Source organism: Ammodytes marinus (genome assembly GCF_949987685.1).
Source record: "Ammodytes marinus genome assembly, chromosome: 3".
Taxonomy (NCBI): Eukaryota; Metazoa; Chordata; class Actinopteri; order Uranoscopiformes; family Ammodytidae; genus Ammodytes; species Ammodytes marinus.
The window spans coordinates 10,811,337-10,838,240 of NC_137232.1; the positions used below are offsets into that span (position 1 = coordinate 10,811,337).

Genomic DNA, 26,904 nt, shown 5'->3' on the forward strand with positions numbered 1-26,904 from the left:
TTTAATTAAAAACAAGTTAATTCAATATTCCGAGCGGGGGACTTATTTAGTTATTTGACCAGCTTTATTTGCTGATCTCATCCCCCAATAACTTTAACTCCTAACCCTATATTTGACGGTAGAGTGTTCAGGTTGCGCGGCTGTCAGCCTGGTTCTCCACCGAGGCTTCTATGAAAAAGTATCCGAAATAAATGCCTCACCAGGCGGACACAGGTCGCGACTAATGCCGCTCCTCCTGTGTCGTGCTTGGTGCATGCGAGAGCGTGACAGTGTTTACGTTATTTCGCTTGAGCCAACCCCCTGAGACTAGCGATAATATCAAACCTGTTGATAATGTCGGAACGTCAAGACGGGAAGACGACAGGTTGAAATCGGGTCAGAAGACCACCAAACAACTGAGATTACGTGCGCGCGCCACAACGCACGACTCCCGTGATTTCAGTCCGACATTGGAAGATTTTCTGCGACTACAAATCGCGTGAAAAGTCGTGTAGTGTAAGCCCAGCATTAGTACAATTTATTTATTTTGGTGAACAGGTACTACGAAGAAATCTAAGTCCCCAGCAATACATGTCAATACTGTTGTTTTTGCATAAAATATTGATGGAAATCTGCATTTGGACTGCTTCTCTCCATGCACAATATATTTAGTTTGTTTATCCGTGGCTCGATGTATTACATAGTATATTTTGATTGTGTACGTTATACTTTTTGTGTTGTATTAAAATCGGTGTCTTGTAATACTGTGTTGGATGGGGTATGTGTGGCACGACTAAAAAATAAACTTTTAATTCATTCATGCAAGATTTTTGGACCGATCTAGATGGTACCCGCTACTTTTATTTTTCTCCTAGGTGGTGCTAGTAGGCATCTGTAGTATTTTAAGTGTATGACTCAACTGCTTCTCCTTGTGGACATGCCTGCAGCCTGCTTTAAGCGAAAGGCAGCACTTCTGAGTTTGAATACATTATAAGCCACCCATGAAATACTTTGCATCATTAATTGACAGAACACAGCCATAACATTTCCACCATGTGGATATTTTTATTTATTTTTTTGATTCAACCTTTTACAGTACTGTAACAAAACCAAAAAACAGAAGAAAAACGTGATAAAGAACACATACTTTTTAAATGCTCTAATTACAAAAGATGACTCGGGATGTAAGTAGTAGGGGGGAGGGAGGGAGGGGGATGAAATCACATTTGAAGCACTTATGTGGACTGAGCAGTTGTTATTCATTTAGTAATGACATGTACAGGAGGTTGTTTAACAGTTAACCCCATTTTGGACTGGCCCTGTGTCAGTCAAACAGCTGGTACAGTACATGTGGGAGAGGTCCATCAAAATTAGAGCTCTATGTAGAGTGGATGAGGTCCCAGTTTTACCCTCACTGTGTCATCCCAGTCCAATTAACCAGACCCCAACCATCAGTTTTTAAAGACAGCTGGAGCTGGGCCGCTGACAACAGCAAGACGACACAGCGAGGAAGAAGGATAGGCCTGCTTTGCTCTTTTCAGCCATGCAATAAACAACTAAATATAACAACTGCAAAGAGCCATGTAGAGCTACCCTTAAAAAAAACAGAGAGAAAGAGTGAGCCAGTGAGAATGGAAGAATGGAAGTCTAGGTTTCATAGTTGGGATTTTTGCGGAGGATAACAAAGCCCTCCAGGATGGGGGTGACGGGGAGATACTCCTCTGTGGCCAGCTCAGCTCTCTCTCCGTGAGCTAGCAACACCGGCGTGGTGTGTGTCTGGAAACCTGTGATGGCCTTTGGCTTGCCCGCCTGGCCCACGACATCCACAGCCTGTAGACGAGAAAGAACGTGTGAATTAGTGAGCATTAGAGGCGCTGGTAGGTGCATTCTGTTCAGTCTAGCTGTTTCCCTCTGCTTCTAGTCTTTATGCTAAGCTAAGCTTCAGCTGCAACATATTGTTTGAGCTCCGGAAATTAATATGTTCTACTTATTTTCCTAGTCTTTACCTGTCCAACTCTGACGGACACAGGCAGTGGCCGTAGCTCCTCATCGAAGGTGACCAACATACGTGGCTGCATGGCTGCTACCAGGCCGTAGAGAATGTAGTGAGATTTACCCAGGATTACTGTAACACACACACACACACACAGTGGGAGAATTTTAACACAGGGAACACAAGTACACAACTCTTAAATTAGTAAAGAGAAATGGACTCTATTTAGTGTGCTTGGAAGCAGAGAGCTGAGGAAAATGTACTGACTGTTCTTGACGTCGAGGAAAGAAACGAGCACGGTGAGCAGTCCAGCCACAGCCACTTGACTCATCAGCTGCCTGTCGCTATGGTAGGGACAGAGTGTCAGTGTGCCTTTGCCCAGGTGAGTCAGACCCTGAAGAGACACAAACAAGCAGAGAGTCAATAGCCGCTCACACACACACACACACACACACACACACACACACACACACACACACACACACACACACACACACACACACACACACACACACACACACACACACACACACACACACACACACACACACACACACACACACACACACACACACACACACACACACACACACACACACACACACACACACACACACTTCCCATAAGTTCCCCACTGTTACAGAGTACCCTTTGTGTGGCCACCCACCTGAGCCAGCCGGACCATGAAGAGATTGTTAGGGTCTTTGGCATGATACTGGGCCAGCTGTCGCAGCATGGCGGCCAGACGGGCGTTGTTTGTGCCTAAGGAAATGGAAAAAATGAAGAGCCTGTTTAAATAGGTTTAGGAAGTCAACACTAGAGGCACTCCTAGGAGAGGCGTCACTGTGCATCAGTCAAAAAATGACAATTTACTTAAGATATCCCTTCAGTTATTCAATGTTTTTTCTAGAATAGTAGTTAGTAGGGCTGCAACCAACGATTATTTTGATAATCGATTAATCTGTCGATTATTTTCTCGATTAGTGTTTTGGTCAGTAAAATGTCAGAAAATGGTGAAAAATGTTGATCAATTGTCCAAAGCCCATGTTGACGTCCTCAAATATATTGTTATGTCCAAAACACACAGATATTTCAGTTTACTGTCATAATAGGATTAAAGAAACCAGAAAATATTCACATTTGAGAAGCTGAAATCAGAGAATTTGGACCTTTTTTATTAAAAAATTACTCGAAACGATTAATAGATTATCAAAATAGTTGGCGATTATTTTAATAATGGATTAATAATGGATTAATCGTTGCAGCTCTAGTAGTTAGTATAGGAATTTGATTCAATTCAATAAGGACTGATACATTAGTGGTTTAAACACTTTCAGTTAAGTTCATTTCAGCATAAAAAGCCTCTACCTAAAATAGGCAACAAGTATGAAATGGAAATTTTCACAGCAATAAAAATGACCACAGTAAGCAGATTGATAAAAGATTGATATAAGTGTATACCTATAACAATTCTGATAAAAGTATCTTATTGGGGTATACTTAAAATACTTTTTTATTAACACTATAACATTAAATTAGGAAGTTAAAACAGGCTTAAAGTCAAAAACTCATTACGAAAACATTACATAGGGGGATTGTATTGTTGCAGCTATAAACATGAATTCATGCCATGTCAATAACAGGACTTACCGCTGCCCACCATGCCCATGGCAAAGATAGAGTTGTGTGCCACCTCGGGGTCAGCGTCGTGGGAAAACTTGCTGAGTGTGTCCAAGATGTTCAAACGAGGGTTAGACACTGAAATGAGAGCCAGAGCTAGAGGCACCGCTCGCCTCAGGGTGGGCTCACCATAACGCAGCTGATCAAATGAACACACAGACAAGAAGAAATATTAGGATGATGGGACTCTATTACAAAAGAGAGGAAAAACAATGTGGTTCTTATTGCTTATATCACCTACTTAAAGGAATACTTCACCCATACGGAACCAGCGTTCTATCATTATAAAATAACTATTATAATATAATGAATGAGGTTTTTCTTCCCTCAGTCTTCCCTTGGCCCAGCTGTCCTGTTAATCCTAACCCTTACTGTGATGTCACAAGAAGGAAACTGTAGGGTTAGACAGTGAGACCATAAAACACTCTTTCTGCCTTTTCTCAGGCTAAGATGATCCGATTTATTTATTTTTTGCACATTTATACTAAATAGGATCTCCGAGTTCAATACACCTTCATATTCCAGCCGGTGAAGTAGGCCTTTAAATGGCCACAACTCAGTATACTGGCATGATAGCTCTTTATGTTGATTCATTATTGAGGATTATCAATAGAAAACTGAGGGCTGGTGAAGTGAAAACTAAAAGAATAGCGAACTGAGAGTAAGCAGTGCTACTGACCAGATGTCCAAACGTCCGCAATGCCATTTCAGAGCCAATCTCCTCCCCCATGGCAATGAGGGCAATACCAAGAACAGCTACACCCTGAGAGAAAAATAAGATAAGCATCAATAATGTAGCTGACAAAGAAATGCTAAATAGAGGGTTAATTCATTGAGGTTTGAGGATAATGAGGGTAGTAGGTCAGTCCTTACCTGGTGGGAGCCCATGTCAGCAGCAGTCTCCTTCTTATCTTTGTCCTTCTTATCCTTCTTGTCTTTTTCGTCCTCCTTTTCCTTCTCCTTGGCTTCATAGTGCTCACTGCAGATATGGAGAAGCTGCTGCACCTTCAGCACGTTACCAGAGCCTGAGAGGGACACATTACAGTGAGTAAGGAGAGTTTTGGAGACAATTAAAACCAGCAGACATTGCACTATAGGTAGAGCCGTGTAAACTTGGCTTACACAGAAGTGAATACAGCGAAGAGATTGGGCAATGGATTTCTGCATGTGTGCAAAAAAACGAATTAAAATGTGGAGAGGCACTAATGAGACTGACCTGCATGTGCACAGATATCCACTAGTGTGTTGGCAAAGCTGCGGAAAGGTTCAGGTACAACCTGAAGAGCTGCCAGGGTCGTCTCAATCGCCTCTCCTTTACCTACAGACGGCAAATAACACAAACAGGTAAGTTATGGCAAGGAATTCCAGGGTTCCCATTCCCATACATTTTTACCAATACATTTTGTGACATTCAACCCAATTTATATAACCTTATCTAAATAGGGAGCCTGTTGTTCAACCATATGGCTCAATAATGAAGCTCTTACTGCGTCTCTCGAGCCATGTGTCATATTTGTCCAAATAGCCATAAATTATTAAATATGCACTTTCCTGGCATTCTTGAAGATAATCAAGCAAGCAATATTTGAAACAATAGTAATTCAAGGAACTATTTTGCATAACGTGAGACATGTTTTGGAATATTTATGTTTTGAACACAAGCAAATATGTGTAAAACCAAAACATTCAGTTAAATGAAAACCATTTTCAGGCTTGGGAAACAGTTTGTGTCCAATTTGATAACCTCTTCCAGGAATTTCATGACTTTTGGAATCCTGGAATTTAATGAAAGGGATCTCATCACAGGGGAGAGGATGTAAAGGTCCAGTGCTAATGGCATTGACCTCTTGATCTACATAAAGCTGTCACACATCCAGTATTAGCTTGTTCTGTTCTGTCACACTGTTTTGATGTCTAGTTATTATTAGTAGTTCTGAGCCCCATGCTTACCCAGGTGGTTGAGTCCCAGGCCTAAAGGCAGCCAGCGGGCATACGAGTCCTTCAGCTCTGTTTCGTTCTTCTCCATGATGGTCTGGACGATGGTGGAGGTGACGTCACCGTTACAAGATCCTACTGCGATCATACCGCACGCCAGCGCCGTAATGCCAACAACCTACACACACACACACTTCAATGTTCCAGAGCTGAACACACAGAAAGAGAGAGGAACCTCTTAACAAAACAAAAAACATGCATCCGTACCTCCATGCTTGATTTGGAGTCTCCCATGACGGGGAGAAGCAGAGAAAGGACATCTTCTCTGTTGGAGCCAGCGTAGGCCAGGCCCAGTCTGAAAGCAAAAGGACAAGGATCAAGACACACAGCCATAATGTGCCATTAAAGACGCTCTTTACTGACCCCCAGAGGAGAGACTCAATGATTTTCAGAAGAACAACAAAAGACTTGGAACTTATAGTTCAGAATAGCTCAGTATTTTTGTGGGGCTGTAGGAAGTGCCTCTTGAACAGTTGATTTGCCGACTGTCTAAAAGGTGCACTGCACTGTTGCAAGTTGGCGTAGTTATACAATGGCTGAACTACGCTTAAAAAAAAAAACATAGTTTATAGTACAAAGCTATACAACATTTTATAATAGAACCTGGATAACATTTCCATTAGATTTTTTTTTTTTATTATATCTTATGTGTGTGCACTGTGAACAATCTCCTCACCCAAAGATGGCTCCTATCCTCATGGTGTTGCTGTTGTGGAGGACATAGTCAGAGAGCAGGGCGAGGGCCGGGTCACATTCGTTCCTCACGCCTGAGTTGACGATGCCACAGGCCAGGAGGGCGCCGGACTAAACAGAGAGAGAGGGGAATGACGCAGGTGTGAAAAAAACCATAAGAATCTAGGGAAAGATAATAGAAAAAAGTTGGTCAGTGAGGTTTTCAATACTTCCTCGCCTGCTGTTTACCTTGATGTAGTCTTCAGAGGAATACAGATATTTGTCAATCTGGGTCAGACCGCCGTCCACGTCCCACAGCAAGATCATACCCAGGGAGGCTGCTGCGCTCAACATACCTGGGGACAATTATATCAGCTTTAGTCACTGAACAAATGACATGAAATGCACAAATAAAATAAATCTTCATGAATATATGGATGTCCATATATAAGCCAAGTTAAAACAAACTACAATTGGATGTATTAGGGCATCCGGGTATTTTTGGCATTCTTCATTTGACATCGGGACATCCTAAATCCCTTTCTGTCATACTACTTAGTATTGAATAATTGGGATTGGAACGCAGGGGTAACTGTGATGAAGAGTCTAGAAAGTACATTTTTTTCCCGATTGCATTCTCTCACCGTGATCCTTGTTCTTGTATAACCATTTGTTGCCGTCGTCTGTGAGCAGCTTGTCCTGTCCGAAGGCGGCGTTGACAAAGCCGTTGACGAAGGAAGAGGCCAGGTTCATACGGGCCGAGTCCACCTGCGAGCCACTGCCTCCGAACCCTGGGGCACACAGCACAGAGGTCACACAAAACGCCCCAACTCCGTCAACAACAATTTATTCTCACTTCACATGGCCACAGCTGCATGTCAACCTGCACAGACTGGAACTCACTGTTGTTTTCCAGGTGTGTTTTGTAGATGTCATCAGGGACTTTGGGTTCCATGATGTCCAACTGGGAAGGACAAGACCAGTGTTATTAATAGGAGGTGAAAATGTGTTGAGTCATTGTGACAGTGACGTTTGAGCTTAGGGCTGTAATCTTCCATCTTGTTATATTAATCATACTCTTATAAATCTGCAGTGACCCTCCATCTCATCCTCTGCATACTATTCAAATTATACCGTTTTAAAATTCAAGTGTCTGTATAAATATCCATGGCTGTTTAATAACTTGGACATGTACCGGTAAAGGCCTAGTAAAACCTTTCAAATCGAGCAAGTCCCCCACATTACATGCAATTCCTAACTTGCCTTTAAACTATATAACTTTGGTTCATGATAGGGGTGACGCCGAAGAAGTCGACTATTCGAGGGAAGGATACATGATTGGTTATGAAACAAGGATCATTCTATTCCGGCTATATGGGGGTGCTAAATGTTTGACATGGAATTGCTTGGTTTCTCCCAATAAATCATGATACATCGCTCATTGGGGTATTAGTCTACCCTATTAATAATACTGTTCATAAAAATTTGAAAATAACTAAACTTAATCAATCTTGTTAGTTTGCATGAATAAATCAGCATGGTAGATTAAGTCGCAATAAAATAGATCTTATGCCAAGTAAGGAAGACAAACGGTAAGTGAGTGTTCAGTCCCTTTGTCTGGTGAGGAATATATTGCAATAGAAAATACGGTTCAATTAGCACATTTTTTTTACTAATTGTACATGTAAGGTGTCCTTGAGTGGACTGAAATAAAAAAGAATTATTATTAGACTATCAGCCAGACCTAACCAATAAGATTGGACTATGTCAAATCTTAGTTGGGGGAGGACACCCCTAGTTTCAGATGTGTTCCTATTTGTCTCTTACCTCTCTGGCCAGGGCCAGGAAGTTGCTGTTGAGCTGCACGTTGGACATGATCTCTGTCAGGTCCTCGTAGTCCTCTACGTCTTCGTTGAGCTCCAGGAACATGCCGTGTCGACCCAGCATGAAGGCCATCTCCTTCTGGGTAACTCTGCAAAACACAGACATTCAATTTAATTTACCGCCCACGCCACGTGTACTTAAAAAAAGAAGGGGGGTGGGGTTGGATGAGCAAAAACAGTGCAGGTACAGCAATTTTTTAAAGTCCATCTTAAAACAACAGTGGCCATGCAAACTCTTTTACTCTGTTTAATCATTCCTCTTGTTCATGCTAGCCATCAAGACATCCATAACTAATAAGCTTCCAATGGAAGAGATGGGGGGGGGGGGGGGGGGAGGAAATCAACAGTCCTTGCTCTATGCAAAAATACAATCCAAAGTTCCATTGAAGCCAACATGGGGCTTCAGAAATCTGATGTATTCAAATCAGGTGGGTATTTATTTAGGTTACAGTTGGTTCAAAACAAAATCCCTTCTTTTTATTTCCTGCATAGTAGAAGTAGTAATTAAAAGGCTTAGAATTCTTATTAGACCAATATTAGATTCAAGTTTGGAATGCGTTTTCTTGCAGAGAACGTAATGTTTTATTTCTCCTATCATTTATATTGAAAGCACATTAGGAATGGAGCTGTGTGCTGTAGGAACAGGGTTCGTAGGGTCCTTACATGTCTTTGCAGGATGTGAAGATGTTTTCTACTAGCTCCACGTCGTTGAGCATCAGGGCCAGGCGCAGGGCTTCTGGGTAACGGTTGAACTTCCTGAAGATGTTCAGAGAACATCTGAGCAGCGCAGAGTTCTCTGGCTCAGGAACGTAACTCACACAGCTGGAGGGAGGACACAGGAAGGTAGGAGATGATATTCAAAGACAATGAGACCTACTCTAAGTTCCAAATCGCATACTCTTTCTTTTTTATATTCTACACAGTACACCTGACCATAAAAATTATCTAGTTAGATTGCAGTAGGCATACAATTGGGACATACTTTTACTCATTTATTATTCATCATAACATTGCACCTTGATCTTGCTTTTATATCCGTCGCATCCCTGTTTGTTTTCATATGGCGGCTCCGTCGATGTGACGTCACTTCCAGTACGCACTGGATTGTGGTTCAGAATCGCCCAAATAGGATAATAGGAAATAGGATGCTGTTTTCAACAGAAAAAATCTCGGCCGGATGTAGTAAACATCAGAGTATTTCTAACCATACTAGATCTGGCCACAAGAATCGGGACATCCTAAATCTTTTTCCTACCATAATAAATAGTATGGGTATTGGAACGCAGGGCTATTCTTGAAATGTTTACATGTTCAACAATAGCTTTTGTGTTTTTCCCCGAGCAAAGTGCAAAGCAGATCATACCTAGTGAGGTACAGGCAGACTTTGCCGTAGGCGTTTTCGTCGATGTAGTCCTCCACCATCTCCAGCCTCTCGATTTCCATCAGCAGGTCACAGGCCTCATGCTCGGCATTGTGGGCCATGTTGTAGGGGACGATCTCCCTCACTAGTTTCAGCAGCGTCTCCTGCTGCGCCTTGTCACTCTCCTCCACCTCCTGCCACTCTTTGGCCACCTCACCAGAAAGGTGCCTGAAGGACAACACACACACACAGAGATTTACTGGATATGTCAACAAGAAATTAACTGTACAGTATTTCATAATTGCTCACAATCCACTCACTGTATGTACTGTGTGCGCACTGAAAACAAATCTGTTGTAACTTAACAGCTAAGGCCCCTCCCCCCACACACACACAAATATAAAAATTGCTGACTGAATAATTTGATACTAAGTTACAGCACACATTTATATTTTATAAATAAGTTGTTCGACATATTTGACAGTGAACAAAATCACATACTAAATAAATAAATACCATCAAAAAAATCTCTATTTCTATAAGAACCACAACACTGTTACTTGCATTGGCTGATGATTATGACTCCTGACTTACCTGACGTATTCATGTCCCCAGGAGGCCAGCTCTTCCTGGGAGCCCAGCAGACGGTACTTGAGACACTCCCTCTCTCCGCTCATGGTCATGGCCAGCACTGACACCACATCACCACAGAAACGCTAACAACACAAACACAGTCCAGTTTTTAGTTCAAAGACGAGAGCTGCAACGATTTGTCAATTAATCCAATAGTGGATTGTCAGGATGTTAATCGGAAATGATTGTGATAATTGATTAATCGTTAAAGTCAAATTTCAAGCAAGAATGCAAGACATTTATGCAACTTCTAAATGTTAACATTTGCAGGTTTTCAGATCTTACGTTTAAAGCACACTGAATTCCTTTATGTTTTTGACTGTTTGCATTTGGAGACATTACAGACCAAACAACTGATAAAACAAATAATCAAAAGATTAATGATACTGAAAATATTAGTAGGGAATATTTGATGTATTTGCATTGCTTTAACATTTATGCTGATATATATGCCATAGATTAGACAATAAATCAAAGATGAACGAATGATACGTTGCTATTTTCATGCTGATTAGCACCACTTTACAAGCATACATAAAAACAGGCCATTTTATCCAAAAGAAAAACACAGAACAAGTGACACTTCACAAGATACTATTCAAGAACAACAACAGACATCTAAAGCTTCAACTCCAAATATTTGCATTGGACACTTAATTCCTGTATTTATTCAACACTAGTTAGGAGACCAGATGCATCACAAATCCCTGCCCGTACTTTTGAACGCTATTTTACATATGGTGATTCAACTGAAAATAGAACAAAAAAAAGTATCCAGTCATGAATTTCCCAAGGTTCAGCCAGCACAGCAGAGCCTTACCTTGTTCTCTCCGGAAGCCATGCCCTCGTAGATCTCTTTGAGCTTGGCGTAGTGCGGGCGCAGGAATTTGAGGGGCTTGGGTACCGAGGTCATGGAGGTGGTGGAGGAGCGGATCAGTCTGCGCAGCTCTTCCAATGCGGGGCGGTGTAACGCTGTGTCCGTATCCTGACAATGTGTAGAAAAGGGTGAATTGTCTGCCTTGTTGCAACCACGACATACAAGAGTTGTTAAAAAAGGGAGAGAATGAAAATGAAAAAAAAAATGAAAAAAATACTTACACCCAGTCTCTCCACCATCATCTCTAAGTCCTCCTGTAACTGCTTGTCTTCCTCTGACTGGGAAGTAGTAGAAAGAAGAGGATCCAATCAGTTACTTATCCAAAATTATAAAAGTGTTAAACAAAACAAATGACAGGACTTATTTGCTACTACTGCCGTTTTTAGTCAAGACCTGGTGATGGCAGTGATAATGTTTATTTGTTTATGCTGCCTTGTAACTTCACATCAATACCTTTTATTCCCAACAACCTGACACTACTCCTGTAGCTGCCTAGCAGCAGCATAGAAGGATGTAATGTATTTTGAATACTTGCTGTTGAAAGTAAAACAAGCTCGAGCTTGGTGACCTTATGCCCTTGTTGATGCATGGTGCGTGTCAAGCATTGTTTGTGTATTTGAAATAGACATGTATTACTCCCAGCAACAACTTAAACTATAGCTAACTTTGACAGTTATGTGTCTGACTAACAGCTACTTGGCAAATAACCATTAGATGTATACTATAGCAGTCCAACTTTATAACCGTCTCATTTAATCCCAATAACATGTTTACCAATTACGAAAGCTGGAATCTTGGTCAAAGCATAGACACAACGATAATACTTGTGTGGCTCAGTGTCCACAAGGGAACAAAATACCCTCACCGGTGACATTTGGTGTTGGCTATTTTGAAAAGCCGCTAAACTGCCAAACCAGTCTTTGTTAGCAGTTGTTAGGTTGATACATAATACATGTTACAATGTGGTGTAAGTGTTTATTCTTATCCATGTTAGTTGCTGTGTCATACAGTGAGTCTCCTAAAGTTAAACCTGGCTAACGTTGCTAGCACCTCTGGGAGCAAAGCTAACATTGATGTCAGCACGGACATACGAGATAACAACCGGCGAGCTAACGCTAGCATACCGGCTGAGGTAGGCTAGGCTAGGCTAAAGTTAGCTTTTTTGGCGAGCTCATTTGTATGCCTTTGGAGGACCATGAAATTTGACCAAATCAAAATGTGAGCGCTTTATACGAGAAATGATTTGGACTTTACGGAGAGGTTGTCAGTGATGTATGTGGAGCGGCTGTGTCTCCGGCCTGCTCAGCCATGTTGTCAAAGCGGCAGTGACTAAGGCAAAATAACATAACGTCAGTTAGCACAAGTCTGAATAAGATAAACATGCCCGGCTTACCAATTCTTGTTCCGCTTTCTTTCCCTTGTCTTTTCCTGTGGGCTTATCCCCCTTCTCCTTCTCCTTGTCTTTCTCATCGGTCTTTTCGGTCTGCTTTTTCTCTTTGTTTTTTGCTTCCTCCATAGTTGCGGCTCTGTGAACTGTCGGCTAGCAAACGAACTGAGGACTACTCTTGTGTGTGGGCCACTTCTTCTTCGTCAGTGTGGAGAAGGTGTGATTTCGCTTTACCGCCCTCTGCCGTTGACGCAGATTGTGGTTGTTTTGGATTACTTCACGTGCTTCAAAAAAACACCGGTGACTTGACATTTTCTGCTACCCGTCAGATTTTGCTCCCTAGTGGTTCTGCGCATGCGCATTCCGAAAATAACAATCCTGCGTGAGCAGCCGTCAGATTCTGCTACCTTTTTTTGCTACCGAGTATTTTCTTCAAAACATGTTTTTAACTGCGTAATTATGCTACACATATGTTTAAATTGTGGCTTTTCTATGTGTTAACTTTACCAGACTAGTGTAAAATAACGTGATTCTGTAGCGGGAGCATTATTTGATAGAGACAATTGATCTCACATTATACCCTACTAAATCTATAATAACGTTATAAAGTAGCATACAAATATACAGCTTTCAGTGTAGGCTACATGGGGTGAGTAGTGGTGTTGTAAATAACGTGATTCTGTAGTGGGAGCATTATTTGATAGTTAATGGGTCTACAGATCAAATACGCTACCAATTACGTGAGGTAGCATTTTCTGATAGGGTAGCATAATTTGATATAGGCTATTAAACACTAACAGCATCAAAATATGCTCCCCATATTCCTACAGTGTAGGCTACACTGTGTGTAGGCCTACATAGGGTGAGTAGTGGTGTAAAATAACGTGATTCTGTAGTGGATGCATCGTCTGATGAGGTAATTGTCTATACGCTACCATGACGTAGGGTAGCATTTTCTGATAGGTAGCAAAATCTGACGAGGGAGCAGAAAATGTCAGAACACCGGAACAGCTTCGAGTGACAAATTAAAATAAGGTAAAAATGCAGTTTCTTATCAACAATATTATCATTATTACAACATATTATATACATAAGAGTAGGTATTATAAATCTACCCCATTTTGGACTCTACTTAAATAGAAATATAGCCTGGGCCTACACATTCAATGGCTACATTTCAAAATTGATAATACTCGAGCTAAAAAATATATACTAATATCTGACTTATTGTAGCCCATTTCTAATTGATTTATTATATTTTTCTTTGTATTTATTTATTATTTATTTACATTATTCCAATTTATTTGCACTGCAACATTGCATTCTAATGTTAGAGATTACAAACTCTGTCCTATAGCCTAATTTCATGAGGGAATAGGCTTTTGTTAAACATGCAAAAGGAGGATTCCATGTATTATGTATACGTTTGTTAACAGAATTGTTCAAATTCAGTAATTTTTTGTCATTGTTTAAAACAATGACAATTGTTTTTGTTTCATAAAGAAAGCGTTTAAAACTTAAAAGTAAAAAGAAACGAACATTTCTGTCAGATTAAAGTATTTTCACCAATGACCTATTATAAGAGGGATTATTTATATACTATCTATGATTTTCACACATGAGTTTTGAGTGATACATTCGAAGACATTACACCACGCTAGGTATCGCATCAACAACACAGTCAACATAATTTTAGTCGATTGATTTGTAAGCATTTCGATCCATTCTATTTATGAATAATAGCCTAGATGTATACAATACTTTCGTATTTTTAAAATATTGTAAATACGGTAAGCGTTGTTCATACCGTATGTACTCAAATCTCCCATGTTGAGCGAGTCATTTAAGGTAGCACAAGAACTTGTCATGTGACTACATGGGAAATTAATCACATGCTCCCCTGTCTGTTTTCCTGTTTAGATCAGCATGGCTTTCCAAAGGTGTCGGTTGCTTCTGTGCAAAGTGACCTTAATTTTCCTGATTTCGCTCTTTGTCGTCGGAGAGGGACGGTTTAAGGGCTTCAGAAAGTGGAATCATGTGCAGGATAACAGCCAGACAGCTGGGTCAGAGGAGCAGTGGTTCACTCAGAAACTAGATCACTTCAATGGTGCAGACAGCAGAGAGTGGAAGCAGGTAAATCTGTGTATGCATGTATCATACACGGCTTAAAATATATATATATATTTTTTTTAATGAGCAAATGGATAATATTTAGCTAGTCCTTGCTCTCTCATGGGCTTAGTTGAAGGTAACACATTATGCATTTTATTTAGTATATGATCTCATTCAATAGCGTATTAATGTTCACCCATCCATTTTGTTTCAAATGTTGACCCTTGGAATCATTCTAAAAATGAAATATGTGCTGATGTAAACCTGACTTGACATCCCCCTATCTAGGATTTTTCATTCATATCTCTCTCTCTCTCTCTCGTTTTCCTCCCTTAGAGGTTCTTTGTAAATGAAGCCTTCTACAAGCCAGGTGGTCCAGTGTTTCTGATGATAGGTGGAGAGGGCCCGGCTAATCCAGCCTGGATGCAGTCTGGCACCTGGCTCACATATGCTCAGAAACTAGGAGCACTATGCCTGATGCTGGAACATCGCTTCTATGGAAACAGTCACCCTACAGTGTGGGTTTGATCTTGCTGATTTGATCCATGCCCTTGTACAAAAGAGGGCATTTAGATAAGTTTACTACAAACTCTGGCGCTTTTACTCTTTTTTGGTTTGTGTTGCCAGCCAGGATAACCATGCAGTTGAAATCCAAGAGCCCAGTCCTATTTTAAAAACCTATTGCAGTTTTAAAAACTCTGGACTGTTTTCTTTTCTAGTGTGGATACCATAGACAGTCAATTAGCAGCAGTACAAACAGGTTCATCATTTTAAGTTTTAGAGACATGAATCCAATTAGTTTGACTCCACCCACTGCCATAATTCTTTAACCTCATCATTATCTGCATGGATTGGGGAAAAAAAGGCTGCTTATCCAATGCTTTTCGAAAGGCTTCTTTCCAGTCAACAGATTTCTCACACCTTAGTGAACTATAACTTTACACTATTGACCCGTGCCACAGAGCAACCACTACTATACCCTCACCCTCAACATGTGTTCACAGCAGTTTGAGAGCTTTCAGCAGCTCTGCTTGCGCAATACTGCGGGATCAACAAAAGGACAACAACAAATCTCGGGCCACCCACTAGCTTCATGTGTTTGGTGTGTGTACAGCAGCTAGTGGACCAGTAGATGGCAATGCAGCATTCAAAGGACAGTCCTGCAAATGGTCCATGTAGTATTGCACGGACTGTATATGAAGCTGCACCTATTCCTTACTAAACAAAATTCCCTCTTTTGTACATATAGTGACGTCAGCACAGACAGCCTGCGTTTCCTGAGCAGTCGTCAGGCGCTGGCGGACCTAGCTCACTTCCGCACCGCGATGGCAGAGACCCGAGGTCTGACCAATAGGAAGTGGGTAGCGTTTGGCGGGTCGTACCCGGGTTCTCTGGCCGCCTGGTTCAGGCTGAAGTATCCCCACCTGGTCCACGCCTCTGTGGCCACCAGTGCACCTGTTCACGCCGCTGTCAACTTCCCAGGTAAGAAAGAGGCATTGTATGACATAACAACACACACACACACACACACACACACACACACACACACACACACACACACACACACACACACACACACACACACACACACACACACACACACACACACACTTATATTGGACTGCATTCTCATCCTTATACAGATGTATGTCTTTCCTTATTGGTGAATAAGAGATTTTTAGATGAGTCAATAAAACAAATTACCGATGCCACATAAAGGATTACTCAAGATTGTTTCATTACATGTTTCACTAATTTAGGTTTCTGCTTGAAACTGTATTCAACATGGCACTCTCCTCTTTTCAGCCTCTGTCTGAAACCCTCTATTTGAGAGCCCTGCCTTCCAAATGACCTAGTCTGCTCTCGGTCCTGAATCTAACTGCTGATTTGAATCTAATTGCCAGTTTGATTGAGGGGTATCACAGGTGGAGGCAGTGCTAAGTTAGGTTGGTAATGAGGGGGCGTGGCTTTCCCTTCTTATGACGTCACATGGAGAGAGAAATCTGACTGGGGGTTTTGAACACAGGTTTTCAGAAAGGCAGTGAAAAAGAGAGTGTGTTTTTTTTGTCATACTTTGGTAGACCCGGATTAAGGTTAAAAACCAATACATGTTTGTGTATTTTGCATATTAAGTGACCTTTCGTGCACCATATTGAAAGAAAACACCCTCTTATATATTTCTTGAATCTTGTATTAAACATTTCTGTAGACCACATCGTCAAGCGTTAAATTTGCAATTCACCACAACATTCCAATGTTGTTCAGTGTCTCGGAAGGAAGAGTCACAGACAGATCAAAGATGAGGAAGGGTTCACTCTCTATCTGTGTATGTGTTGTGTTTGGCTGAGCTCGTTGTTTTCCTCCGGAAGGCTGCAGGCTGGAATCAAAGTAGCTTTGAACGAAGACACACACACACACACACACACACACACACACACACACACACACACACACAGCCCCAAGTTCTCTTCTATCCAGAGACAAAACACACACAAAGAATAGTGTGCATGGTGTACTGACGTCAGGGGACCACAAAGGTATTATTTCCCCGAACAGCGCCGCAGTTAGTCAGCAGTTAAGGTTGACTTTCACTCCAAGTGGGAATATTCCAAGATTTTGTAATGTGGGAGTTTCTCCTCTGCTCTGAAAGCCTGTGTTTAGAGCTTCATAAACTGTGTAATTCACTTCGCTTGAGACCTGCAAGCTTTTTTAAGTAAATACTCTCTCAAGCACTTGGCTGGTTCAGTGCTCATGCATTATTTTAGAAAATGAATTGGTGCCTTTTGCAGCGCCTCAGAAAATAGTCCTGTATGTTTAACTCATGGTTGTTCCTGTGTATTATTGTGGTCTTTCTTTATAAGCAGCCTGCGTTCTAAGTGTCCACTCCACCCTTTTGCCTTTATGTTTTGTCAGAGTACTTGGAGGTTGTGTGGCGTTCGCTGGCCTCAGAGAACCCAGAGTGCCCCGTACTGGTGCAAAAGGCTTCAGATACCCTAGTGGAGCGCCTGAAGGACCCCAAGACCCATGACAACATCACCAAAGACTTCAAGTACAGTATCTCAACTCCCTGTAGCCCACGTCTTCTCTACCCTGTTATTTACACGAAAAAAAACATTTGAGCTGACCAATGCCAATGTACGTCATCCCAAAAGATCTGGAAGTAGGGATTGCATTATGAGACTTTAATTACAATATTCATAATAATTTATTTTTAATAAACTCCATAAATCAATATAGGAAACATCTTAATAGCGGAGCTGCAACTAACTTTCATCAGTGAATATTCTTTTGTAAAATCCTTGAGCCCAAGTCTTCAAATGACTTTTTTGGTATTGTGATGCTTACTATTAGATAGTAGAGAGAGACAAAGAGGAAAATGGTATTATGCACTTTACCAGCTGGGCTACCGGGGGGGGGAGGCCTTCTTGTTTGCTGTCATGCTGAGCCTAAGAAGGTAAGCTAAGCTAACTGTCCTTGTGCTGCAGCTTTCATACAGACATCAAAGCAGTATCAATAGCCTTTTTTGACTCTTGACAATCATTTTTTTAAATTTTTACCCAATTCTTTCTTTGTTTCTGCTCATTTCTGGACAGTGAGGGATGTTGTGGGTGAAACAGCACTGTTTGGCGTTAATAGCGTCAGTCTGAGAACAGGGGTAGACCACAGTGATACCTGGAGCTATATTAGAGGCCTCAAAAGAGCAGCCAGGTTTGTCCTGGTACCCTCTTTGAGTGGGGTCCCGTTACAGCTTGCTGAGCGTACCCTCAAGCCATTTTGGATTGAGACTGGGTCTCTGGAATGTGGGACCTGCTCCAGTAAAATACAATGGCCAGATATATGTACAGTGTAAATGATCATCACTACACTGCTTGTCTATGGGCAGCTAATAAAGCTTGTAAAGTTCAGTTATTAATTGTGTTAGGTTAGTATGATCCAATTGCAGTCTTAGGTTTCAGTGGGTGGCTTTAGTGTCACATGGTCTAGACTTTTAATGCATGGTTTCAAATACCTTTGCATCCTATATATACTTAATATAACTTTAAAGATCTCCCTTGAGCTTTTAGTTTTTTGTAGGCACATGTTCTCAGCCCCTTGTTTCATCATTTCCTTCCTCAGTCATCATGTCAGTGTCTGGTGTTCTTTTTATATTTGTGTATCTGAGGTTGTTATAGTGACAGTAAGGTCAGTCCACTTGATGAATAAACACACTTAAAATGCTTTTTATAATGGTGTGGCCGCCAGTCTCAGCATACTAGCACTGTCATGGAGACACACCAAAGCCCTGTCTTTGTGTCTGCACTGCGCTGACCACACTGGACATCTTATTTAAATGTAACTTGTTTCACATGGTGCAGACAGTAGATGCAGACGTGTCCTCATGCGGGGGCAAACACACAAAAGGTCACAAAGGGGAGTATGGAGGCTTGTCCAGCTTCCAAACCACAATGTCTCAGAGGATACAGGACTTGCGTCACTATTTCATCATGAAAAACATTTAAGATTGTTCCCTGTGCACACACATTAGCATCCACACACACACACACACCTGGATTGGAGGAAAGTATAACAAACCTTACATGTATGTCACTTCCACCGTACCTCATTACTGTCACTTTGACTGACGACCCTAATCAGTGTGGGTCGAAAATGTGTTCACTAAGAAAATGAAAATCGGGTTTTCAGAAAGGTGAGTTGGTGAAAAAGGGAGACGCTCTCACACTTTGGGAGTCTCCAGTCAGGCCAGGGATCCATATTAATGTTGAAAACACATTTAAAAGTGCATTTTGCATGATAGGTGACCTTTAATTAAAATAAGTTCATTTCAAACGTCAGACAAGTATATTTATCCCAGAGGTACACATGCGGTACAACAAAATAAAAAAGCTACTTTCTGTTGAGGTTTTAAAGCCTGGCAGCCGATTGAATAAAGGGCTATGAATTCTGTAGACAGGACGTGGATGTGTTGGGCAATAATTGTTCATCAACACAGTCCACCTACATTCATGCTTGCTGTTTTGCCAAGCTGGTTGTCCTACATAAGACGCCCTAAACATTGGCTGGTGGCAAGTTTTGACTTTCAAAGACATGCCATTAGGTTTTATTTCCTGTGAACTAACAGGAAATGAGAAGATGTGGCAATATGCACTGTACCGTTGCTAAAACATGCTCTGGTCTAACTTTCCACCTCTCCGTCTGCCCCCACTTTCCATCCCTCCATCCCAGCTTGTGTTCCCCACTGCAGATCCAGACAGAGGTGGACTCTGCCTACTTCCTGGAAACGCTGGCTGGCAACTTCATGGACGTGGTCCAGTACAATGAAGACAACCGGGGGTTTGAGGTGAGAGCAGGGTACACGCAGCATTGCCAAACGACATGAGTAGAAAAAAACATGGATCTTGGAGGCAGATGCTGATCATTTTACGCCAACAGCTGCTGCCTTTTTATTTGCTTTCTTGAAAGCCACAACAAGCATTCATTGCTCACAAACAGTATATAGACCATGACACGTTAAAACCATTTATTGCCTATTTTACTAATGGGAATTCTTCGCATAGGTTATTAAGTGTTTAAAGGAATAGTTCAACCCTTTTTAGGAGATTCAGTTTCACTTATTAAGGACAGATGAGCAGACAGATCATGTCCGCGCACTACATATTAAGCCAGAGCCAGCAGGCACTTAGCATAGCATAAAGACTGGAGTCATTTTGGAACATGGAACCATGCTGATTGATTGCACACATTTTCATCAGCTTCATCATTATATTTTAGTCTACTTGATGCATGCATGTGTCAAAAAGTGCTGAGAAATCACTCACGAAAAAATCCACACCAGGCATGTCTTTAGAATTTAATATTAATACACTGACATGGAAAGAGAAATATGATGGGAGAAGTTCCGAGTTGAAAATAGGAGCTGGAGCTACAGCTTCAAGGCTGGTAGCAATTTTATTTGTAATTTTGCCTAGAGAAATTATTCCAATATAATTACCTCAATCTCCTCAGGGGCGACTCGACAGACATCTGGTAAAGGAACAATATATCAGATATGGCCTGGTTTATGAATGTTGAAAGGGAGAGTTTTGTATTAGAGCCTTTTGTAGGTCAGGGGTAGGACCTGGTATCCAGTCTTGGTTGAGTGGAAGGCAGCTATGAGGTGAAGGAGGGTTACAGGCAAACCAAGCAGCAGCAGCAGCACACTGAAACATAATAAACCCTGCATTGTTATGTGAGCGAGGGGCCCAGAGATGCTGCCTTTAGTTGTAAGAGGGTCTCCAAGGGCTTGTTAACGGAGGCTGTGTGCTTGTTGACTTTGTTCAGGCACTCGTGTAGAGATACAAAGAAGCAACACAAAACCAACGCAGCGGAACCAGAGATATGGCCTTATTTATTTTTTAGTGCACACATTCTCCCTGTTGCCTTCATTACCAACAATGCAGCTTGATCAGCGACTGTTGGAGATTTGGGCGTGTTATGCTGCTTCTAACTTCCAATGTAGATTGTAGCCTCTAGACTACATAAGGAATGGGCTGCAGAAGTCTCACTTTGCTGATTTTTTTAATTTATTTTTTAAAGACTGGGCCAATCAGGGCTTGCTTTCAGACCTATAACGTCCATCCCTTTAGCGGAAGACAGCCCCTGATTGGTTCATCAATTATAGTCGCCAATGGCTGGCCATCTCTCACGACAATCTTCATATTCATTGATCCATGTTTATGTCAATGACTACATCAACCAATCAGGGGCTGCCTTCCACTTTTAGAAATTTTAGAATTAATTTTTCTATCAGGAGAAAATAAAAACAACCCTGAATCCTGAAAACTGTGTGGTATTGCCCAGCCCTATTGCCGAATGTGTGGAAAATCTTACAGCTCTTTCAAAGAAGTTCCCATTTTGATGAGCTTTAGACACATCATATATTTCCTTTTTTTCTTGTTATCTGTTACTGTACATCAGTCCCCAATCCACCCATTCTTTCTTCGCCCCCCCCTTTTTCTTCCATCCCATCCCCTCTCTCTGTCCCCTCTGGTGCCTTGAGGGAGACGTGAGTCCGGTTACCAATAAGCCCATGTGAAAAAGTAACAAAAGACTCTGTGGTCTCTCTGGTTTCCTGTCGCCCCCAAGCTTAAAGAGACGCTCATAAAATAACCGAGAGGAGCCCACAGCACTAGCAGACATATACGCAGCCAGCAGCTTGCCTCGCTGATATAAAGGCACTGGGTATATGGAGCTAACTACCAGGTTTTAGGTACCACTGAGGAATTTGGGTGTGAGAACTAGGGCCGAGGTGTAACTCTATCAGAAGAGTCAGAGCGAGTGGCTGGCTTCACAGTCGAGGGGTTATCAATGGGGTGCTTTACAAAATACGGAAGGACGTCATGTAACGCCACAGCTCGTAGAACGAGCATCAACAGTCCCTCTTTGCAGGATCGTAGACTACGGTAGTGGTTTTTCATGCAAAGGGAATTGCATGCACTGCCCAACTGTTTTACTCGTCCATCCCTCATTCAAACACTACATTTTGTCTTTTGGAAAGTTTATACCTGGAAAGGCACTAGCACAAGTATCGGACTGTTGCCAATGAGTATAGCCTTAGTGTATTACTATTGGAGCATTGTGGGTTGGTGTGCAGGCAAGGGACCATCACAGTTTGTTTGCTTTTTCTGCTGCATATCTTGCATCTACACTTTGGCTCTGCGCGTTCTGCCATAAAGTGGAAGTGATAGCTGTAATAATGAAATGTGTTATGTAATGGCCAGTTATCTGTCAAAAGGAACAATAAGACAAGACACATGGGGCTGTTCTGAATTATGTCTTGCCAGAAGAGATGGGCCAATTTATATGATAATTGTCCATCTCCTACAGGTGCTCAAGTACATGTTCTTTGTGAAGAAGATAATTTGCAGTTATATTTAGCATGGAGAGAGAGCCTTGCAATTACCCCAGGCATGATGTTTCATAATGAAACTGAAGCTCAAGAATGTCAAAAAAACATCCTCAGCAACTATCTTGATGAATCCCTCTGCACTCAAAGCTGATTCAGAGCGTAGATTTGTTTCCATTTTTGCACATTTATTTATGTATTTATTATTCTTCCGGACAATTACACACAATACACAATTTTCTCTTTGCATATTCATACATATTACTTTGTGTTATCGTCCGAAGGGTGGCAGGAGAAGCCAAAGGCTTATCAGGTCCCGCCCCCACTGCCATAAGATTCAGATACACAGATACACAGCTACTGATACAGTTAAAACAATTATTATTATTATTATTTTTTTTTTTTAAGAAGATGCATTCCAATACACAGACAATTTTAGGTCTCCTTATTCATTGCCAGTGTACAACAGACATGCTTTCCATTTTCCTCTCTGCCTGTGACAATACAGATAGTGATATGGCCTTGTCCATTTCTTCTCTAGTAGTCTAAACGCATCTGCAAAAGTATTCAAAACAGTCAGTCTGTCTGCTGACCTCGGCTGCAGTCCCATAACATACAGTGTATTTACAAATTCTTCAGTCAGTGAATGAGTTTTTTTTTTTTTTTTTTTAAGTAAATCAAAGTTTTTTGTATCCCCACAGATAAATATCTTCTTTTGATTTGCCTTTGAAAGTAATTCTCCCATCTATTCTATAAAGTCTTCCATTTTTGAATCGGGTGTTCTGTACACACAGTTGATAATTAACATTTATCTTTCATTTGAATTTCAGTAGTCACACATTCCATTAGGTTATCAATTGCAGAGCACATTCTATTTACGATTTCAAACCTTATATTTTGACACAAACCAGTTTAAGTCCCTTTAGTTCAAAGTCCATGCTTTTGCCTTCTTTAATCCATGTTTCTGACAAACATGTTATACATTTTGATGAGCTTTAGACACATCATGTTTCACATCGAGCTATATACGTAAGATGTATGAAGGCTACAGTTAATGTTAACATATTAAACAAACATATGCATATACTGTATAGTCATTCGTAAAAAAACAAAAACAAACACAGCACTCCTGTAACGCAGTATTAACTTAACCCCAAAACCACTTTTGTGATAAGAGCAATGCATGCTAACGTTCTCACAACATTGCCCCAGTCAGTCCTCGGTAGTGAGTGCTCTGTCACATGTTTTCTTCAGGACCTCTGTGTATTTAGCTGCATTCTTCCTTACATTAATTACTTTCCTTTTTTTCTCTTCTCTTTGATATTCATTTAGGGCGTGACGGGCACCAACATCACTATCAAGGTGCTGTGTGGTTTGATGGGGGACACCTCACTGGGTGAGCCCTACGCCCGCTATGCTGCGGTGGCCCACCTTATGATGGAGACCTTCTCAATGAAATGCCTGGACGCCAGCTACAAGAACTACCTCAGAGACATGACTAACACATCCTGGCTGGCTGCAGGGGGAGGTGGGTATATGGACACACATACTGGAAAGTGTTTTTTTTTCGAATGTGTAAACATGGTTATTTTAGTGGGTTCTATTTTCAAATGTCGCCTTAATAACTTCATGACTGTTGGAAAAAACATGCACCGTGTACTTCCCGGTCCATTTGGTTGGCAGGTTGTCAAGTGGTGTGTGTTTTCTTCTTGTGAATAAACTGGCATAGGCAAGATGATGTCACATTGAAATTTTCCGCTGTCGTCCAACAATAACACAGGAGCGATCCATTGCAGCGGTGGTTGAAATGCCAATTTTCCCATCATCAGAATATTACACAGCCACAAGACAGTGGCTTTACTGTCATTATGTTGAAACCCCACTTTTGGGTGTTATTGAAAGGCTTTTTAAGCACGCTATGCACCAAAAAGAAATGTCATTACATCACTTGACTACAAACTAACTCCTGGATTGGCGTGTACATCCCAAAATAATGTTTTTTTTTCTACTTTGGGCAAAGTTGAATTTTACATCCATGGGGTGTTTTTTATTTTGACATTGAGGGAAGAAGACTATTATAAATCCGGGATGTGCCTTTTTTAAATATTCTTTTTCCCATGTTGTCTCGATTATTAATTAACACTATTTGCGTGTTTAACCAAAAATGAGCTTTCTATATGCTGTAGCTTTGCCCTGAGCAGTGGTTACAGTTCACAGCTTCAGTTTCATGAGGGTAGGGGGGCAATCATTGGAACAGGAAGTGGTCTTTTAAAAAGCCACTGAGTTGTTTCTGCATATAGTCTCCTCCCTCAAAATGCCATTAATCAGCTTTATTAATCAGCTAACCAATGAATGGCTCCATCTCTCATGTGTGTGTGTCTGTCAGGGAGACAATGGGTCTACCAGACCTGCACTGAATTTGGATTCTACCAGAGCACCGATTCGCCCAACCAACCATTCACAGGCTTCCCTCTTGTGTGAGTATACTAAACATTACCTCCCTCCCTAATAAACTCATAATTATGTTTTTAGCCCTGCACCTTCTGCTATTTCCACATCAAACACTGGCCATTTCCATTCTTGCTTCCAGTTTCAATATGAGTAAATTTAGTATTTCTCCTCTAGGTATCACGTGAATCAGTGTGCAGACTTCTACAATGTGAGTGCTGATCAGCTGGCGGAGGCCGTGGCCCAGACCAACGAGTATTACGGCGGTTATGACATCCGCTCCTCCAGAATAGTGTTCCCCAACGGCTCCATTGACCCCTGGCACGCCTTGGGAATCACCCAGGACATAGCGGCTGACCTCCCTGCTGTCTTCATCAAAGGTGACAAATCCCTCTGGATACAATTTATTTTTATTTTTTATTTATTATTATTCTTCCGGACAATTACACACAATACACAATTTTATCTTTGCATATTCATACATATTACTTTGTGTTATCGTCCGAAGGGTGGCAGGAGAAGCCAAAGGCTTATCAGGTCCCGCCCCCACTGCCATAAGATTCAGATACACAGATACACAGCTACTGATACAGTTAAAACATTTTTTTTAAGAAGATGCATTCCAATACACATACAATTTTAGGTCTCCTTATTCATTGACAGTGTACAACAGACATGCTTTCCATTTTCCTCTCTGCCTGTGACAATACAGATAGTGATATGGCCTTGTCCATTTCTTCTCTAGTAGTCTAAACACATCTGCAAAAGTATTCAAAACAGTCAGTCTGTCTGCTGACCTCGGCTGCAGGCCCATAACATACAGTGTATTTACAAATTCAGTCAATAGAGTAGTATTTGGTGATTTTGCTGATCAAAATCCATGCCGACATCTAGTTTGATTAGAAAGTGAGATGTTTTTTAGACATTTATAGGTTAAATATAACTATTAGTCTCAAATGCAACATTTTTGTCGCTTTGCATTGAAATTGAGAAGAGGTTGATCTCTTCATTGACCCACATTTGATCAGTAGGCTTCTGAGGAACATTCTGAATCACTGTATTTCCAGGTCTAAAATCTGTCGAGTCACAGAAAGTTAACTGAAAACTGAATTACGTTCAGGGTTGCCTCAAATCACAGAGGCCAACCAACAGTTTCAGAGTAGAACAATTGCATACTTGTTCAGCTCTGACTTTATTAGTTAGATAATTGCTCTTATTTTACAACTCTGAAAATCTCAGTTTTACAGTTTTTCTTTGGCATTTTCTTTATATATATATTTTTTTGTGTCTGATCCAGGAACAGCCCACTGTGCCAACATGTACCCTGCCAGGGGGGAAGATCTCCCCCAGCTGACTCTGGCCAGAGACCACGTCTTCTTACTCCTCCAGCAGTGGCTGAAGCAGTGACCGGCAGCTCAGTACCAACCAACCATTTGGCGTCGCAAAGCAAAAATAATGACTCTTATGTCCGGACTTTTGACGCTGGAGGGAGACTGCTGATTGTTCTGCCACGTTAATGAGATGACATGAAAAGGCACTTTACACAAGCATCACTATAGGTACAAAGTTCAGGTAATTCTAAAATGACTCAGAAAATTTTGAGCTGATGAATAAAGATGTTTTTCTATTTGACCTGCTCGGCATTTTCAGTTTCATTCTGAGCTAACAGGATATACTTCTACATTAAGCTAAGAGTAGCAGAGGTGTGTGCTCTCTCCGACAGTCCTATATAGCCTAGTTAAATTCAACTTTGAAGGTTTGACTTTGACTTTGAATTAAGAATGTCTTTCAATGAACCCACTCGGATCTGTTTAACTGTTCAACTGTGGACCAACAGGTAGCATGATCCAGAAAATACAGCAAAACCCTCAAATATGTTCTTAAAAAAGTTCAAAAATAAGGAAGTGTGTGGAATAGAACATTTCACAGCATAACGTTTGCTTTTGGATTTAATATGCAATGTCACAACTTGTGTCCCAACTCTTGACAAACATCATTTCTAA

The 26,904-nt window shown here is 41.2% G+C and overlaps 2 protein-coding genes across 2 annotated transcripts; one reads left to right on the forward strand and one right to left on the reverse strand.

Annotated features, from left to right (window-relative positions):
* Positions 1-1,019: 1,019 nt before the first annotated feature.
* psmd2 (proteasome 26S subunit ubiquitin receptor, non-ATPase 2) lies at positions 1,020-12,635 on the reverse strand. Its single transcript, XM_080053536.1, has 21 exons — positions 12,466-12,635; positions 11,294-11,350; positions 11,016-11,180; positions 10,157-10,278; positions 9,566-9,790; positions 8,866-9,024; positions 8,147-8,291; positions 7,223-7,283; positions 6,964-7,110; positions 6,569-6,675; positions 6,324-6,451; positions 5,855-5,942; positions 5,603-5,765; positions 4,869-4,970; positions 4,526-4,677; positions 4,332-4,415; positions 3,623-3,791; positions 2,640-2,734; positions 2,240-2,366; positions 1,986-2,104; positions 1,020-1,809 (listed from the first exon to the last, which is right to left on the reverse strand). Exons 1-21 carry the CDS (start codon positions 12,586-12,588, stop codon positions 1,627-1,629), a joined length of 2,721 nt encoding a protein of 906 aa, XP_079909662.1. The 5' UTR covers positions 12,589-12,635; the 3' UTR covers positions 1,020-1,626.
* An 820-nt stretch (positions 12,636-13,455) lies between these two features.
* prss59 (serine protease 59, putative) lies at positions 13,456-26,533 on the forward strand. Its single transcript, XM_080053029.1, has 10 exons — positions 13,456-13,494; positions 14,380-14,592; positions 14,908-15,089; positions 15,821-16,053; positions 17,485-17,620; positions 19,795-19,909; positions 23,786-23,981; positions 24,840-24,930; positions 25,079-25,281; positions 26,199-26,533. Exons 2-10 carry the CDS (start codon positions 14,386-14,388, stop codon positions 26,306-26,308), a joined length of 1,473 nt encoding a protein of 490 aa, XP_079909155.1. The 5' UTR covers positions 13,456-13,494; positions 14,380-14,385; the 3' UTR covers positions 26,309-26,533.
* The last annotated feature ends 371 nt before the right edge of the window (positions 26,534-26,904 follow it).